The following is a 13,882-nucleotide window of genomic DNA, read 5'->3' as shown; positions in this document are numbered from 1 at the left end:
CCAATCCCCGCCATTATGTCTACAAAATCCCCTTGGGTTTTTACCAATGAAGAACCAGGAAAAATTGATTTAAATGCCATTCACCGATTTAAACCAAACTTGAAAGATCTTTTCCGCATTTCCACTAATTTTCTGAACGTTGCTTAAGATTTTCTTAAACGGTTTCGATATATGCACATATTGCGTATGGAGCCATAGATCATTTATCATTTCGAAAACAAGCAGCTGCAATTAGACAGACACTTGTTGCTACTGTTTGGCGCTAATCACGCCCCACTTCGGTTTCGAATTCAGATCCGATACGATTCCACTTCACTCCAATTTCAATCCCCCAGACGCAGAGCCACCGGCGGCACCGTGTGGCACCACTAACCCACTATAAAAGTTAAAGGTGTATTTCCGAGCTGTTTCAGTTGAACGTCGTCCGCCGCAGCAGCACCAGCAGCAGCATTGCTACCGTTAGCATATCTCCCGTATCAGATAGATTATGTAAAAACGGAAAGGTCTCGAGAGAAAAGATTAAGAATACGCGCTTCTAGAATCAATTGAATAATCATAAACGGAACAATCACATCTTGATAATTGCAACAATGCAATCCCCTAGTGTTTTTCACAAGCTTTTACTATTACTGCCGCTGGCCTATCAGCATACATCAAATGGTAATTTGAATCCCAGAACCTACATATATGGTGCAACTTCGGGAAATAATAAAAAGTGCAATAACTTTGTGGGAAATAAACTGAAAAATGAAACAATTAAGTAATTTGAATAACTTAGTTATTTAATAGTGCCAATCGAGGCCTAAACTGAACTCTTTCTACCATTCATGGTCCATAATTAATCATTCTGCCAAATCGAGTGAGCCCCAACAACGCCTTGTTTGGGGGCCCTGAAATGAGAGAGTCGCTGTTGATTCCGGCAAATCAAATCGAAACAGAAGTGAATTTATTCACGGTATTGGCTAATAGGATTACCAGATGCTTAGTGGCTGAAAGAAAGTGAAACGCTTCATTGAATCGACTCAGGCTTTGTTTTTGCTTCAATTTCAAACTTGCAGATGCCGAGAAACATGTGACACATTGGAATTACGAGCTGCACGGTGAGAACTGGGGCGGTACCTGTTCTTCGGGAGTGAGACAGTCTCCCCTCCAGTTGGCCGTCCAAAAAGTGAGTTACATCATCCCAAAATACATCCTAAAATAAAATAATTACCATGCTATAATGCTTTGCTGAAAGTGGTAACACATTTTGGCATTCCAAAACATTAAACTATTGTTGTAAATTTCTTAAATAAAAAAGTCGAAACCATTTTGTATAAAAATATGTATCACCTAAGATGTATTAATTATGCAAGCAAAGCAGACGTCTTTATTTTATATGCGCATCTATTAAGTTGGATTTGGCTATGGCTTATCAAAATGTGTATCACAAAAAACTATCTTAAAGAGAACCACTAGTCACAACTAGATATTTGCTTTTTCAATGTGCTATTCTTTGGATACAAGCTTACAAAAGAGTTTGGGTGACTTCAAAAAGACCTACTTAGGTTACCGCATACCCTATGATTTATAAACAATTTTAAACGAAAGCAACAGACATTGACAGCTAATTTGATAAGCGAAACTGAGTTTCAGTACAAATTGCTTCCCAATTGAAAAACTCTTTACATGCCACTTTCAGCATTACAAGAGGTAATGATTCAGGTTAAATAGGAAGTGGTAAAGGGAGTGATATAGAAAATGGCAGCTCTTATTTCATTATTTCCATGATTTTTGCCAGTCGCTCATCGTGCCATTGCCTCGAATCTTGTTTGGAAACTATGACGTGAAACTTAAAGCTCCGCTAACTTTGGAAAACAACGGACATTCAGGTAGGTCAGGTGTAAAAATAATAATACAACAGAGGGGTAATATCATTTCAAACCCACAGCCCACATGGACATACCCGAAACCATAAACGGAAAGAGACCCTTTATAACCGGAGGACTTCTGAATGGTCGCTTCATTGCCGAGGGCTTCCACTTCCATTGGGGTTCCATAAACCAGCGAGGATCCGAGCACTCCATCAACAAACAGCGATTCGATGTGGAAATGCACATCGTCCATCGGAATGCCCGGTACTCTGATCTGAAAGAGGCAGTCAAACACAAGGATGGAGTTGCTGTTCTCGGTGTTATGTTCAAAGTGGTTAAGGTAGGTTGAAGGCATATCACTTATCACTGATTTCTTAGAGAAACTGTTGAATCGAACTTTAACGTGATAAATATCGTTTGTGTCGGTTGAATTGAAAACGAACACCTTAAGACGTGCCACACAGTTACCACTTCAATGGGTGTCTTTTATGGATTTCTAATATTATATTTCAATTTCTAGAATCCCAATCGCTTCTACCCAGGCCTAAACAAAGTTCTTTCCGAGTTGCCAAAAATTACCAACTACAAACAGAAAGCAACTATTCCGGGCAGTATTAGCTTGGGCCAGATGCTGGGTGACTTGAATCCCCGTGACTTCTTCACATATCGAGGATCTCTGACGACACCGGAATGCGAAGAGGCGGTCACCTGGACGGTGTTCTCCCATGTCCTTCCAATATCCCTTTCCTTGGTAACCAAGTTTTGGAGGTTACGAGACTCAGAGGGTCACAAACTCATCAATAACTACCGGTTCACACAGCCAAGAAATGGTCGACCGGTCTATTACAGAACTGGAAAGGATCTAAGTGGAGCCTACTTGGGGAAGTGATAGTATCTTAAGTATCATAACATAAGTATAATATATGAAATTATTTATTTTAGGTGTATAAGCATTATAAATTGTTTGAAATAAAAATGTTATTCTTTATCTGGACTCATCAACTCAATTTTCTTAAAGAAGATTATGAAACTATTGGAACAACTGTATACATAAACCATAAGTCGGTTACAATTTCTAAGGTCAAAGTAAGATTGCCATTGCAGCTGTTCAATGTTAAATTGTGGGTAGAAGAAAGATTACTCTGGGAAATAAAAAAACTGGTTACTTTTCCATAAAGAATAGTTCAGACGTTAGAAATTTAGTTTAGTACATCCTATATTTTTTGTAAACCATTAAATTGAACCATAAACGTTGCAAATTATAAGGTTTTATGGATTGTCAACAAAATTAATATTATAATTGTTACCCAAGATCAGTAAGGGTGATGCCTTTGTTAGGCTAACAGATAAGCGATTAATGGGTTTACCTTTAATGAGACATTTTTCCAGACAGCAATAAAGCTTTAATTTCGTTGTCGTACTGCAGCTTTTAATGGATATGATTCAATTGTGTTTCGATTAATGGTATCGACTTTTTTTGATTGCTTTTATTCTAAAAAAAATTATGACAGACTAAACTGATGCATATGTGCACTTGTCAGTTAAAAAAAAATTCAATAAAGAACTTACAGCCAACGACAGCACGTTTTCCAGGCATTGAAAAATCGTTCAGTGATCGACATTGTTCGGGAACTGCCCATTGCCATTATTTAAGTGATTTGACGATACGCCTCCGTTCAATATTTAAACGTGCTTTCTAATCCAAGAAGACTAAGAATGAGAACACAGAACAGGAATGGGCCACCTTTATTAATTACCCAATGGGTTCTTTCGGCCAAAGTCAATTATCTAGGCTGGTTTGGCAACAGCAAAAACTGTAAAGCTATTTGCAATTTCGATGTAAATTATGCCCATAGACTAAGGCTTAGCTGAATAGGGCTGAAACTGCAACGTCGAATGGGAGTGATTGTGCTTATCAGGCGGTTATGCACATCCACTTGGAAATTACTGCAGTTTTCCAGTATAAATAGTCCTGCTTGGTTCTGAGCGCTTTACAGTCTTGCTTCAATCTCAACCGGGATCGGAACTAAAAGAAAATCAGAACAAAGTTTCGCTTTTGAATATGATCACGTCCTGTTTTTTGTGGCTACTTACAATTCTTGGCAGCACAGTTGCTTATATAGGTAACCTTAATTTTTTTTTATAAACAGACAGTTTCTTATTACAGGATTTTTTTTTAGAAATCTCTGAAGATTATCTAGCTTTCATAAAGCAAGATGCCGTAAACGATCAGGCTGCTGGGGAGTATAACTATGATGAGCAGGGAGATGACTGGCAAGGAACATGCCAGTCAGGAACATCCCAGTCTCCCATAGATCTCATTTTCGCGGATGCAAAGATTGTTTCCATTCCCCGACTGCGATTCAATTACTATAACCAAACCCTACGTGCTCCACTGGTGATCACAAATAATGGCCACACAGGTGAGTGATTTCTAAGCTCCAGGTGAGGCTCTAACCTTTGATTTCTTTGGGCAGCCAACATGGTGATTCCTCTTACTAGGGATGGAGTGCGTCCGTATATAAACGGTGGACTTCTGCCTGGCGATTTTGAAGTCCAGAGCGTGCACTTCCATTGGGGTTCCAGGAACACAAAGGGTTCCGAGCACGCCATTAACTATGAGCGCTACGATGTGGAAATGCATATTGTCCACAAGAATACCAAGTACGCCAATATGAGTGATGCCACTTTGAATCCGGATGGGCTGGCAGTCCTGGGTGTCATGATGAGGGCGGTAAACCGACTGAGCACTCGAAACCATGGACTTAACAAGATCTTCAACCAGCTGCCTCGGATCGTGGAGTACAACTCGAACGCAACCATCACTGGCACTTTGAATGTGGGCCAGTTGCTTGGAAATATAGTAACTGGGGAGTTTTATACCTACAATGGTGAATATATTGAACCAGATATAGATAATTGATTTTAATGCAAAACCATTTTTAGGATCCTTGACCACGCCGGACTGTGCAGAGGCGGTAACTTGGAATGTTTTCAGCGATGTCCTCGAATTTCCTCAACGTCAAATAGCAAAACTTTACAATCTTCAGGATTCACGCAAGAGGCCATTGATTAATAATTATAGGAGCATACAGGATACAAATGACAGAGCTATATATTATAGGGCTCTAAGCTTATAGAAAAATAATATAACACTAATACCTACCGTATTCTCAACTAAACATTAAAATAAAAAAACATCTAATACTTAAAATTGCTTCAAAAATGTTTATATATTTTTATAAATCATTTCAGGAAATCCTTTACAAGTAATTTAAGTAAATTAACGCATTTTCAACGTTTAATTGAGTTATTCTTAATCGGTTTGTTTGAGAACAAGTTTTCTCCATCTCCAGTTGAGGAAGTTCCGCATTTGCTACTCATTTTTATATTATTTATAGCGACTATATTTTTTGTAAGCCTTTTAATTGAGGTCACGCAATTATTGTGTAATAATTTGAACTTGATGAATCCTCACTTTGAATTAAATCGGAGAGAGAATTTGAATATTTCTTCTTCCCCAGTCAAATGGTTTCGTAGCCATCAACTTCTGACAGAGAGCTGGCTAGTATCCCAAAAAGTATGCTACGTATTGAAAGATTTTAAAGACCTTTTGTGGTTAAATTGTATTCTATTGCAATTTGAGTACTACTTGAGTAATTTATTTGCCGAAAATGAGCCTTTAATGTTATCGAAACAACGATTTTCTGAAATTAATAAAATTAAAACCACCAACGGTTTTTTAAATTTAAAAGCTCTTTAGCGTTGCCACATTTTGCATGAAAAAGCATTGAAGCTTTTGATTTGAAATGTTTTTTCTTGGGCGGTTTTCAAACAGGTGTTTGTTTTATTTAATTAAGCTATTAAATTGTTACTTAATTGACTGAGATAAGTATTTATAGCTTCAATTACCTAAATAAAAAAATGTAACGTATTTTTTATGTACTATTACTATCTATTCCGAACATAATGAAACATATAAAAGACATATTTATAATAAAAATCAGATCAAATATTAATAATTAATTTGTCCAAGGGAGGGCCAATTGAAGACATTCCCCAGCCCAAAGTCAAGCTGAGTTTCCGATCCGGAACTGTACGGCGAGTGGAGTCGGGACTGCATTCGCTTGGATTGAGCCTTTGTCTGGATAAGACAGATTTACTACGCAATATATTCCCGCCAAGAGATATGGCAAACTATTGGCACCGGAATCAACGCCGAAGGACGTGGGTGGGCGAAGAAAAAGGTGAGTAGGAGATAAAAGAAAAGTCAGCACCGATGTTACTCATACGCAGTGTGCACCAGAAGCCACGCTTCGCACACGCACTCATATCAGTTCCATAGACAATTTGCATTTGCAATTTTCGCTGCAGTGCCTGACGGGTATTACGCCCCACCCCAGCCCCCCTTTGTTGTCCTTCGCCTGTTTTCCTCTCCTGTCCCCATTGACTGTCGTTTTTCGCGTCTCGCTGCGCACTGCATTTTTCACATTTTTCATTTCCGTTTCCGTTCCTACCTCAAAAAGAAAAAATAGACACACTCCGCCATCGCCCGCATCGTGCACCGATTTTCTGCGCTTTGTGCGTTTATCTTGTCCGACTGCTTCCTCTCCATCCACCAACATAGCCTGTCGCCTGCTTATTTGCAGATTAATTTGGCCGCTGCCAGTCGTCCCCGCTGCCAAGTGAAAATGGTGCCAATGGTGGTAGCGGTGGGGTTTCCACTCACCTGGGGAGCAATTCGTCGCACAATCCTTTGTCGCCCAGTCGAGGAATACGCTTTATTCAAACGAAAATGTGCCATTTCCGTTCATGTCAATATGTTTCACAAATCTTATTTTCAGTGACGTTTTTTTTTCTAGGATGACATGTTGCTAAATTCTTGTTTCCTGTTAACTAATTTAAAGAGCGAGAAGCTTTTGAATCATCATTTCCATCTCTGTCCTTCATTTACCTACGCATCTCATAATCCTAGGAGGTATGGTTTGGTTTCGGTGGCTTGGGGGTTAAGAACAAGTACAAAAACTTGTTCCTGCTGCTGATGATGATGATGTTTCCGCTGGCTGACATTTAACGCGCATTTAACTAATTTCATTTTAAATTGTTGACAATTAAGGAAAATTGCCAAGACGAATCGAGAACAGGACCAATGCCTACTTGAACGCGAGCTCCTCGTCCCTCTACAGAGCCAACGAACACCACGTGCCATGTCGCAGTTAATTTGTTGGCAATAAGTTGGAGCACCAGGCCTAATTACAACAACACGCACGACATGACTGCGAAATTTTCATTAAAATCAGCCCTTGCCGAGGCGAGGACAATGCCGCCCTTGGACCAACAGTTGCAGTCACGCTGTGGACTGGATAGCTGGTGTTCATGGATCCGCAAGAGCAGGAGCAGCTGCCCGTCCGGCTGGCAGTAGGACGGGCTGCCTGGTGGATTCCCAATCCGGGGAAAAAGAAACCCACCTCCCTCCTCCAACTACGTCACGCACCTGTGATTGCCGCCACGACTTCCGCCGAGGATACGCGAAAAATGTCATTTGCTGCCGCTTTAAAGGATTTGCTGGAGAACCTGTCTTTTCATTGTTACGGTAAATTAGTGGAGCACGGTCGCCGGATTCAAGAGCGGTGAGTGGGCTGTGGTCAGCGGCTGGTATAGTTCATTCCCACAACTCCGGATGTGGTGGTGGCCTTTTTCAATTAGCATTAGCCATTACCGAAACGGTTAACCACCCGCAGTTTCTTCTGGCTCGTTTTCCACATAACCGCTTTGAGCGTCCTAATTGCATTCCTCTGGGGCACCTACACCAATGAACAGGATGCCCTGGTGACCACCATGTATCACCCGTTGTATCCCATTTGGAAGGTGGAGTTTCCGGCCATATCCATCTGTACTGTAAACCGCATTTCTCGACGTGCAGCCTGGCAATACGCCCAGGAATTGTAAGTTTTCGGACTATGTTAGATCCAAAGATTAACAATTATTTATACCAGGAGTTCTAAAGATCCAAAAAACAATAATGCCAGCTTTTTTTACAAAAAGCTTAATGCTTTTCTATACATGTACTATGACCCCACCGATCTCAAAGATATTGATAGTGCCCTTATGTTCCAAAGCTTCTTGGATAGATTCGATACTGAGGCCCATGAGTTATTTTTCAACACCAGAAAGCGTATGCATGTTTTGACTCCAAACTGCAGTGAAATATTTGTGTCCTGCAGGATTGCAGGACGACTTTTCAATTGCCTTGAACAGTTCGAAGAGACTTTGACTAGTCATGGTTACTGCTGCACTTTCAACTATGATGGAAGGTAGGTTGGTTTGTAAAACAATACAACATTCATTATGTTTTGGATTTACTTTTATTTTAAAGATACGTTAATAAAAGAGACTTTCGCCAGAGATATTTTGGGCCAGACATGGGTCTGGTTTTGACTCTAAAAACACAATCCGACGACAACTTTTACAAGATAAATGGCCACAACGGATTCCTGGTACGTATAAATATGTAAGGTTAAAGGTTATCTTCATCCACAAGAGAGAAATCCAGTAAATTGCCAGGGATGCCAGGAAAATTTGAAAAATTCCTAGGGAGGACAATATGTCCCACAGCGATGGCTGTATCCAATAATAATCCGAGCCAATAAGCCAATAATCATCCGATTCTTGAGAGGAATACCATAAACGATTTGTAGATCGATTCTTAATCAATCTGCATCAAAATCCTGGATCGAAATTATTTTTAGATTTTTTGTCAAAATTTCCAGGGGGTCCCCTTCAAAATTTGGAAAATGCCTGGGGACAACAATTTGGCCCACGGCGATGGCTGTATCTTAGCCAATAATCATCCGATTCTTAAGGGGAATACCTTAAACGATTTGTAGATCGATTCTTGATCGATCTGCATCAAAATCCTGGATCGAAATTATTTTTAGATTTTTTGTCAAAATTTCCAGGGGGTCCCCTTCAAAATTTGGAAAATGCCTGGGGACAACAATTAGCCAATAATCATCCGATTCTTAAGGGGAATACCTTAAACGATTTGTAGGTCGATTCTTGATCGATCTGCATCAAAATCCTGGATCGAAATTATTTTTAGATTTTTTGTCAAAATTTCCAGGGGATCCCCTTCGAAATTTGGAAAATGCCTGGGGAGGCCAATATGGCCCACAGCGATGGCTGTATCTCAGCCATTATTCATCCGATTCTTGAGAGGAATACCTTAAACGATTTGTAGATCGATTCTTGATCAATCTGCATTAAAATCCTCTAACGAAAATATTTTTAGATTTTTTGTCAAAATTTCTAGGGGATCCCCTTCGAAATTTGGAAAATGCCTGGGGAGCCCAATATGGCCCACAGCGGTGGCTGTATCTCAGCCATTATTCATCCGATTCTTGAGAGGAATACCTTAAACGGTTTGTAGATCGATTTTTGATCAATCTGCATTAAAATCCTGGATCGAAATTATTTTTAGATTTTTTGTCAAAATTTCCAGGGGGTCCCCTTCAAAATTTGGAAAATGCCTGGGGACAACAATTTGGCCCACGGCGATGGCTGTATCTTAGCCAATAATCATCCGATTCTTAAGGGGAATACCTTAAACGATTTGTAGATCGATTCTTGATCAATCTGCATCAAAATCCTAGATCGAAATTATTTTTAGATTTTTTGTCAAAATTTCCAGGGGTCCCCTTCAAAATTTGGAAAATGCCTGGGGACAATAATTTGGCCCACGGCGATGGCTGTATCTTAGCCAATAATCATCCGATTCTTAAGGGGAATACCTTAAACGATTTGTAGATCGATTCTTGATCAATCTGCATCAAAATCCTAGATCGAAATTATTTTTAGATTTTTTGTCAAAATTTCCAGGGGTCCCCCTCAAAATGTGGAAAATGCCTGGGGGGGACAATGGGGAGCGATGGCTATATCTTTGCAAATAATGATCAGATTCTTAAGGGGAATACCTGAAACGATTGTCAAAATCGTTTATGTATATGTATATGTGTTATTGATTAATTCAACTGATATTTTGTTTAATTCAATACTTTAGATTTCGATTTATGAACCCCACGCCTACCCGGATCCCTTTTCTGGTGGCGTGGCCGAACGAATCGCCGAGGTTGGCTTCAACACCTTGCTGCCCGTAAGAGCTAAAATATTTGAGACTCTTCCCGAGGCTCGCCGAATGAGCCAGTCAGTGGTGGGACCGTTTAATTATACAATTTAAATCAAATTTATGGAAGTAATTTATGCAATTATTCAATTTAGCGAAAATGCCTGTTTGAGAACGAAATGCCTTGGGTGTTTGCCCGACACTACACCTTCAGTAAGTGCATCTCCGCCTGTCGGGCCCAAAGTGTCGTCAGTTTGTGCGAGTGCGTCCCTTTCAGCCTGCCACATCGCTACATCGATGGGAACGAGAAGCGCATCTACTGCACTCTGCAGCACATGGCTTGTCTGAAGCGTTACGAATGTGAGTTTCCCGAGGAGTTAATCGCAAATTCATTGAAATAAACGTCTACTTTTCCCCGGTCCAGTCAAGTGGCTCAACGTCATCACCAGTCGCGAGAATGTGACGGGTCTGGAGCACGAGTTGCAGGACGCCCTCTTCTGTCCTTTGTGCCTGCCTTCCTGCACAGAGACCCGGTACAGTGTAAGGGGTGCCATGACCCTGGGCCTACCCACTCACACTCTGGCCAAGAGTCCGTCGTAAGTCCAGTTGAAAAAGCGGATTCACTGCGGTGGAAATTGCGACTCTTGCGAGTCTTCGATTTCCCCCAACCGTACCCTATTTTCTTTTCAATTTCCATATGGAGTCAGTGGATAGCCCTACCCCATTAATGTGGGGCTGTTTTAGTGCAGTCAGTTTAGCTATTTGTATACGAAATTTAAAATAATTATATAAAATTTTATACATTTCAAAATGTCCAATACTTTAGAGGATCTCCGAGTAATTTTTTAAGCAAAATCTAGCCATTTGAGGACCTTTTTTTAGCATCACTGTAGCGGATTCCCTGACTCCTTACAACCGTAAAAGATTTTCATTTTGCAGGCGTAGCAGTCCCGGACCGCGTGCCAATAACAGTTACGGTTCCGGCTCCGGCTTGGGCCCGGGCACTGGCACTGGATATGGCAAGGGCTATAGCAACGGCTCATCCTCCCCCGCCGAGTTGGCCGTTGTTCGTATTTATTTTGCCGAAACGCACATTCAATACTTTCGCCAGATTATTAAGAGTGCCTGGTACGAGACCTTCAGTGAGTATGCAGATGTCTGCCTTTCGGGGAGGAAGGGATTGGGAATTACTTGTACGATTCTGCATATCTCACCCACCATTATCCTTCTGCCAGGTACAATTGGCAACATCTGCGGCATAATAGCTGGCTTCTCGCTGATTGGGATCTGCGAGCTGTTGTTTTTTCTAGCCAAACAATTATGGCAGGCATGCCGGGCGGAAATCAAAGCGGAGCTCAGTCACATCCAAGAGAGGACCCACATCCAAAGGCATTCCAAGAGGGACCACGCGGCGGAACCGGATCCGGATACTGAATCGGAAGCAGAGCGGCCGATGAAGTTGTTTATACTGCCGTAATTGAGCGAAATGCATCGTTAATTTTAAAGCTCACTGATTTTTATGCACATGCCCCCGTCCAGTCTACTCCACTTCAGTCCAGTCCCACGAAGCAAGTCCAACTCAAGTGCACTTACTTTGCATTGTGTCACATAAAAATAAACAGAAATCACGTACGATTGCCAATTGGTAGACTGGGAATGGCGAAGGGGTCGCCAAACAGCTGGAGTTGCCAAAAAGGCCCAGACGGTGACATTAGCGCCAGTGGACGTTGTTTTTTGTTGGCCCGTTCCCTTTCTGGACAGTTGCCCGGTCACACGACCAGTTATGGACCACAGCGGATCCGCCCAGCACTTACAATCAGCATTATCTTTTATTTGTCGTATGCAGAGTTGGCAAAAAAATAAAGGAACAGACGCCGACAAACCGAATGAGACACACACCATCTGCTCGAAATCAATGTGCCACAATTGAGTCTAAAGTCGATGAGGCAACCCAGTTGGAGTCCACTCCATCGTTTGCGACAATTACCATTTCAATTATTCTTCTCGAATTACTTTTATCTGGCGAATAATTTATTGCCGGCTCAGGAACTCCGTGAAGCAAATTTTCTGTTTACTTATTCAGCAGTGGAAAATTTATTTGTTATTCGCTCGAATTGAATGAAACCCTCCGTATGGCATAGACAAGTAATTTGAGGCTTCATTAAAGCTTTACCTCAATGAAATCTTTGACGGGTTTTGGCTTAGCCAGAAAACCTCCATTTGTTCTGGAAGGGGGATTGATACATACCCAACATCGAAGCAAATAAACAGAGTGAAACAAACCAACAGACAGAGGTACACATTCATACATAGATATGCAAATTTTCGGGAAATTGAAATGATTTCCCATTGAATTTGTTCGACAGTTGTTGACTTTGCCAAGCATAAAACTGCCTAAAAATTGCAAAAAATTTAAACGGACGTACATACTCTATTCAGAAAGAGAAGAACCGAGCGGGATCTGGAAAGCATTGTTAAACAAAGCACAAGGTGGGGGGAAAGTGGAAAAATAAAGAAAGAAACTCCAATGTGGAAAATGTCTATGGCCACGGACTGAGTTTCAGATTTCAGTTCCGGTTTTGAATCGTGCACCTTAAAAAAATGATATATTTTTTGTATCAGAAATTCTATAGACATTTTGAAGATAATTTTGGTATGCAACATATCGTGTTTATTTAAAAAAAATTTAAGCTTTTTCCTTGATGTTTAATACCTTAACTTTAACAAGATATTTTCGCTCTGTGAACACTCTCCTCTGGTGAGGCGTATTATCGCACAATACAATATGTATATTGGATTATTCCGTTTGTGCGAGTCGGCCAGGGATACCATGCCCAGAGCTTCTGTTCCTTTTCGAGGAACTAAAGCCCGTTCACCCACCTGGAGGGAGGCGCTAATCCCCCTCCTGAAGAGACTGGAGGTGCGGGTGGCTTTTGCATAGCTATCAGCTTGTATAGAATTTCTGCCAATAACAAAAATATGCGAACAAAATCAAAAATACTTCTATGATTTTTTTTCTCAATCCCCACCGCCCGCATTTTTCACTTTTCCCCAGTGCGGTACCGAAAGCTGAAGTTTTTAATTGAATTTTGTATGTAGAGCGGAGTTTGGTGCTTCACTGCTTTTTGTAAGTTTTGTGCCAAGTAACTGCATCAAAAGTGGAAAAAGTTGAAATTGAATGAGCAGGTGAGGAGAGTGGCAGGTCGGGATCGCCTGTGGCCGCTTAAAGGAATGGCGTTCTAATAAGAAAATTGAGTGGCTAGTCTCGGAAATAAATTTGGAGTTATTTACAGAATTTCTATAATTTTTATAATTCAAAATTCTTAAAGTAACTATTTTAAAATCGCTTTCAAGGATTTGTATGGTGGAGAAGATAGAAAATGTACGTCTTAAATCAAAAACGGACTTTATTCCCCTAGTGCATAATCCATGAGCACTCTAAGCCCCCGCCCACTTAATTCCATTTCCACTTTACCATTTTCGACACATAAATAAAGCTAAACATCTTTTGTGGCCTTATGGGGTTAAGCCAAAAGGATAACCCCTCGACGAAAGCCAATGAGCGAAGGACCCTCGGAGTACCGTTCCCTCCTTTCTACGCCATGTGTTCCCAAAATCCTGCAACCCATTTAAAGCACTTTGCCACTGCTCTATTCCGTGGTGGTATCCTGGCTTCCGTCCTGTTTTTTGTTGCCCGCTTTTGAGGGCTGCCAGAGATGTCAAGCTCTACCCGGCCGTTTAAGCTTTCAATTTTGCTGCTGGTTGTGTACACTTGTGGTTAAAATAATATCCCATAAGTCTTGGTCACTTTTAAAATTGTGATTTAGATTTAAAATATACAATTAGGTTGGGTATTGAGTTTTTAGATTTTTTTATCCCTTTTTTTAAACTCACTTTTAGGTCTAAA

At 40.8% G+C, this 13,882-nt stretch overlaps 3 protein-coding genes and 1 long non-coding RNA gene across 7 annotated transcripts; 3 read left to right on the top strand and 1 right to left on the bottom strand.

Moving 5' to 3' along the window:
- Positions 1-62: 62 nt before the first annotated feature.
- LOC108120291 (carbonic anhydrase 2-like) lies at positions 63-2,840 on the top strand. Of its 3 annotated transcripts, XM_017233895.3 has the most exons (5): positions 63-660; positions 1,059-1,168; positions 1,781-1,871; positions 1,931-2,193; positions 2,374-2,840. In XM_017233895.3, the coding sequence occupies exons 1-5, from the start codon at positions 591-593 to the stop codon at positions 2,740-2,742; spliced, it is 903 nt and encodes a 300-aa protein (XP_017089384.2). In that variant the 5' UTR covers positions 63-590; the 3' UTR covers positions 2,743-2,840. The 3 variants fall into 3 exon arrangements, with proteins under 3 accessions (XP_017089384.2, XP_070136923.1, XP_070136924.1); XM_070280822.1 differs by lacking the exons at positions 63-660; positions 1,059-1,168 and adding an exon at positions 1,511-1,692 and having other exon boundaries at positions 1,748-1,871; XM_070280823.1 differs by lacking the exons at positions 63-660; positions 1,059-1,168 and adding an exon at positions 1,511-1,719.
- Positions 781-1,512, bottom strand: LOC138926492 (uncharacterized). The gene is made up of 3 exons (XR_011443042.1): positions 1,333-1,512; positions 976-1,195; positions 781-890 (listed from the first exon to the last, which is right to left on the bottom strand). It is a non-coding gene; the product is annotated as an uncharacterized lncRNA (long non-coding RNA).
- Positions 2,841-3,861: 1,021 nt separating the features above from the next.
- Positions 3,862-5,042, top strand: CAH5 (Carbonic anhydrase 5). Its single transcript, XM_017233813.3, has 4 exons — positions 3,862-3,976; positions 4,034-4,276; positions 4,331-4,744; positions 4,800-5,042. Exons 1-4 carry the CDS (start codon positions 3,916-3,918, stop codon positions 4,991-4,993), a joined length of 912 nt encoding a protein of 303 aa, XP_017089302.2. The 5' UTR covers positions 3,862-3,915; the 3' UTR covers positions 4,994-5,042.
- Positions 5,043-6,720: 1,678 nt separating this feature from the next.
- Positions 6,721-11,583, top strand: ppk24 (pickpocket 24). Of its 2 annotated transcripts, none has more exons than XM_070281446.1 (9): positions 6,721-7,483; positions 7,595-7,798; positions 7,973-8,167; positions 8,230-8,350; positions 9,913-10,062; positions 10,131-10,335; positions 10,400-10,571; positions 10,915-11,117; positions 11,211-11,583. In XM_070281446.1, the coding sequence occupies exons 1-9, from the start codon at positions 7,230-7,232 to the stop codon at positions 11,450-11,452; spliced, it is 1,746 nt and encodes a 581-aa protein (XP_070137547.1). In that variant the 5' UTR covers positions 6,721-7,229; the 3' UTR covers positions 11,453-11,583. The 2 variants fall into 2 exon arrangements, with proteins under 2 accessions (XP_070137547.1, XP_070137546.1); XM_070281445.1 differs by having other exon boundaries at positions 7,850-8,167.
- The last annotated feature ends 2,299 nt before the right edge of the window (positions 11,584-13,882 follow it).

The sequence above is a fragment of the Drosophila bipectinata genome, chromosome 3R (genome assembly GCF_030179905.1).
Source record: "Drosophila bipectinata strain 14024-0381.07 chromosome 3R, DbipHiC1v2, whole genome shotgun sequence".
Classification (NCBI taxonomy): domain Eukaryota; kingdom Metazoa; phylum Arthropoda; class Insecta; order Diptera; family Drosophilidae; genus Drosophila; species Drosophila bipectinata.
Note: the sequence above shows the minus strand (reverse complement) of the source record. Positions and strands in the feature narration are given on the sequence as shown.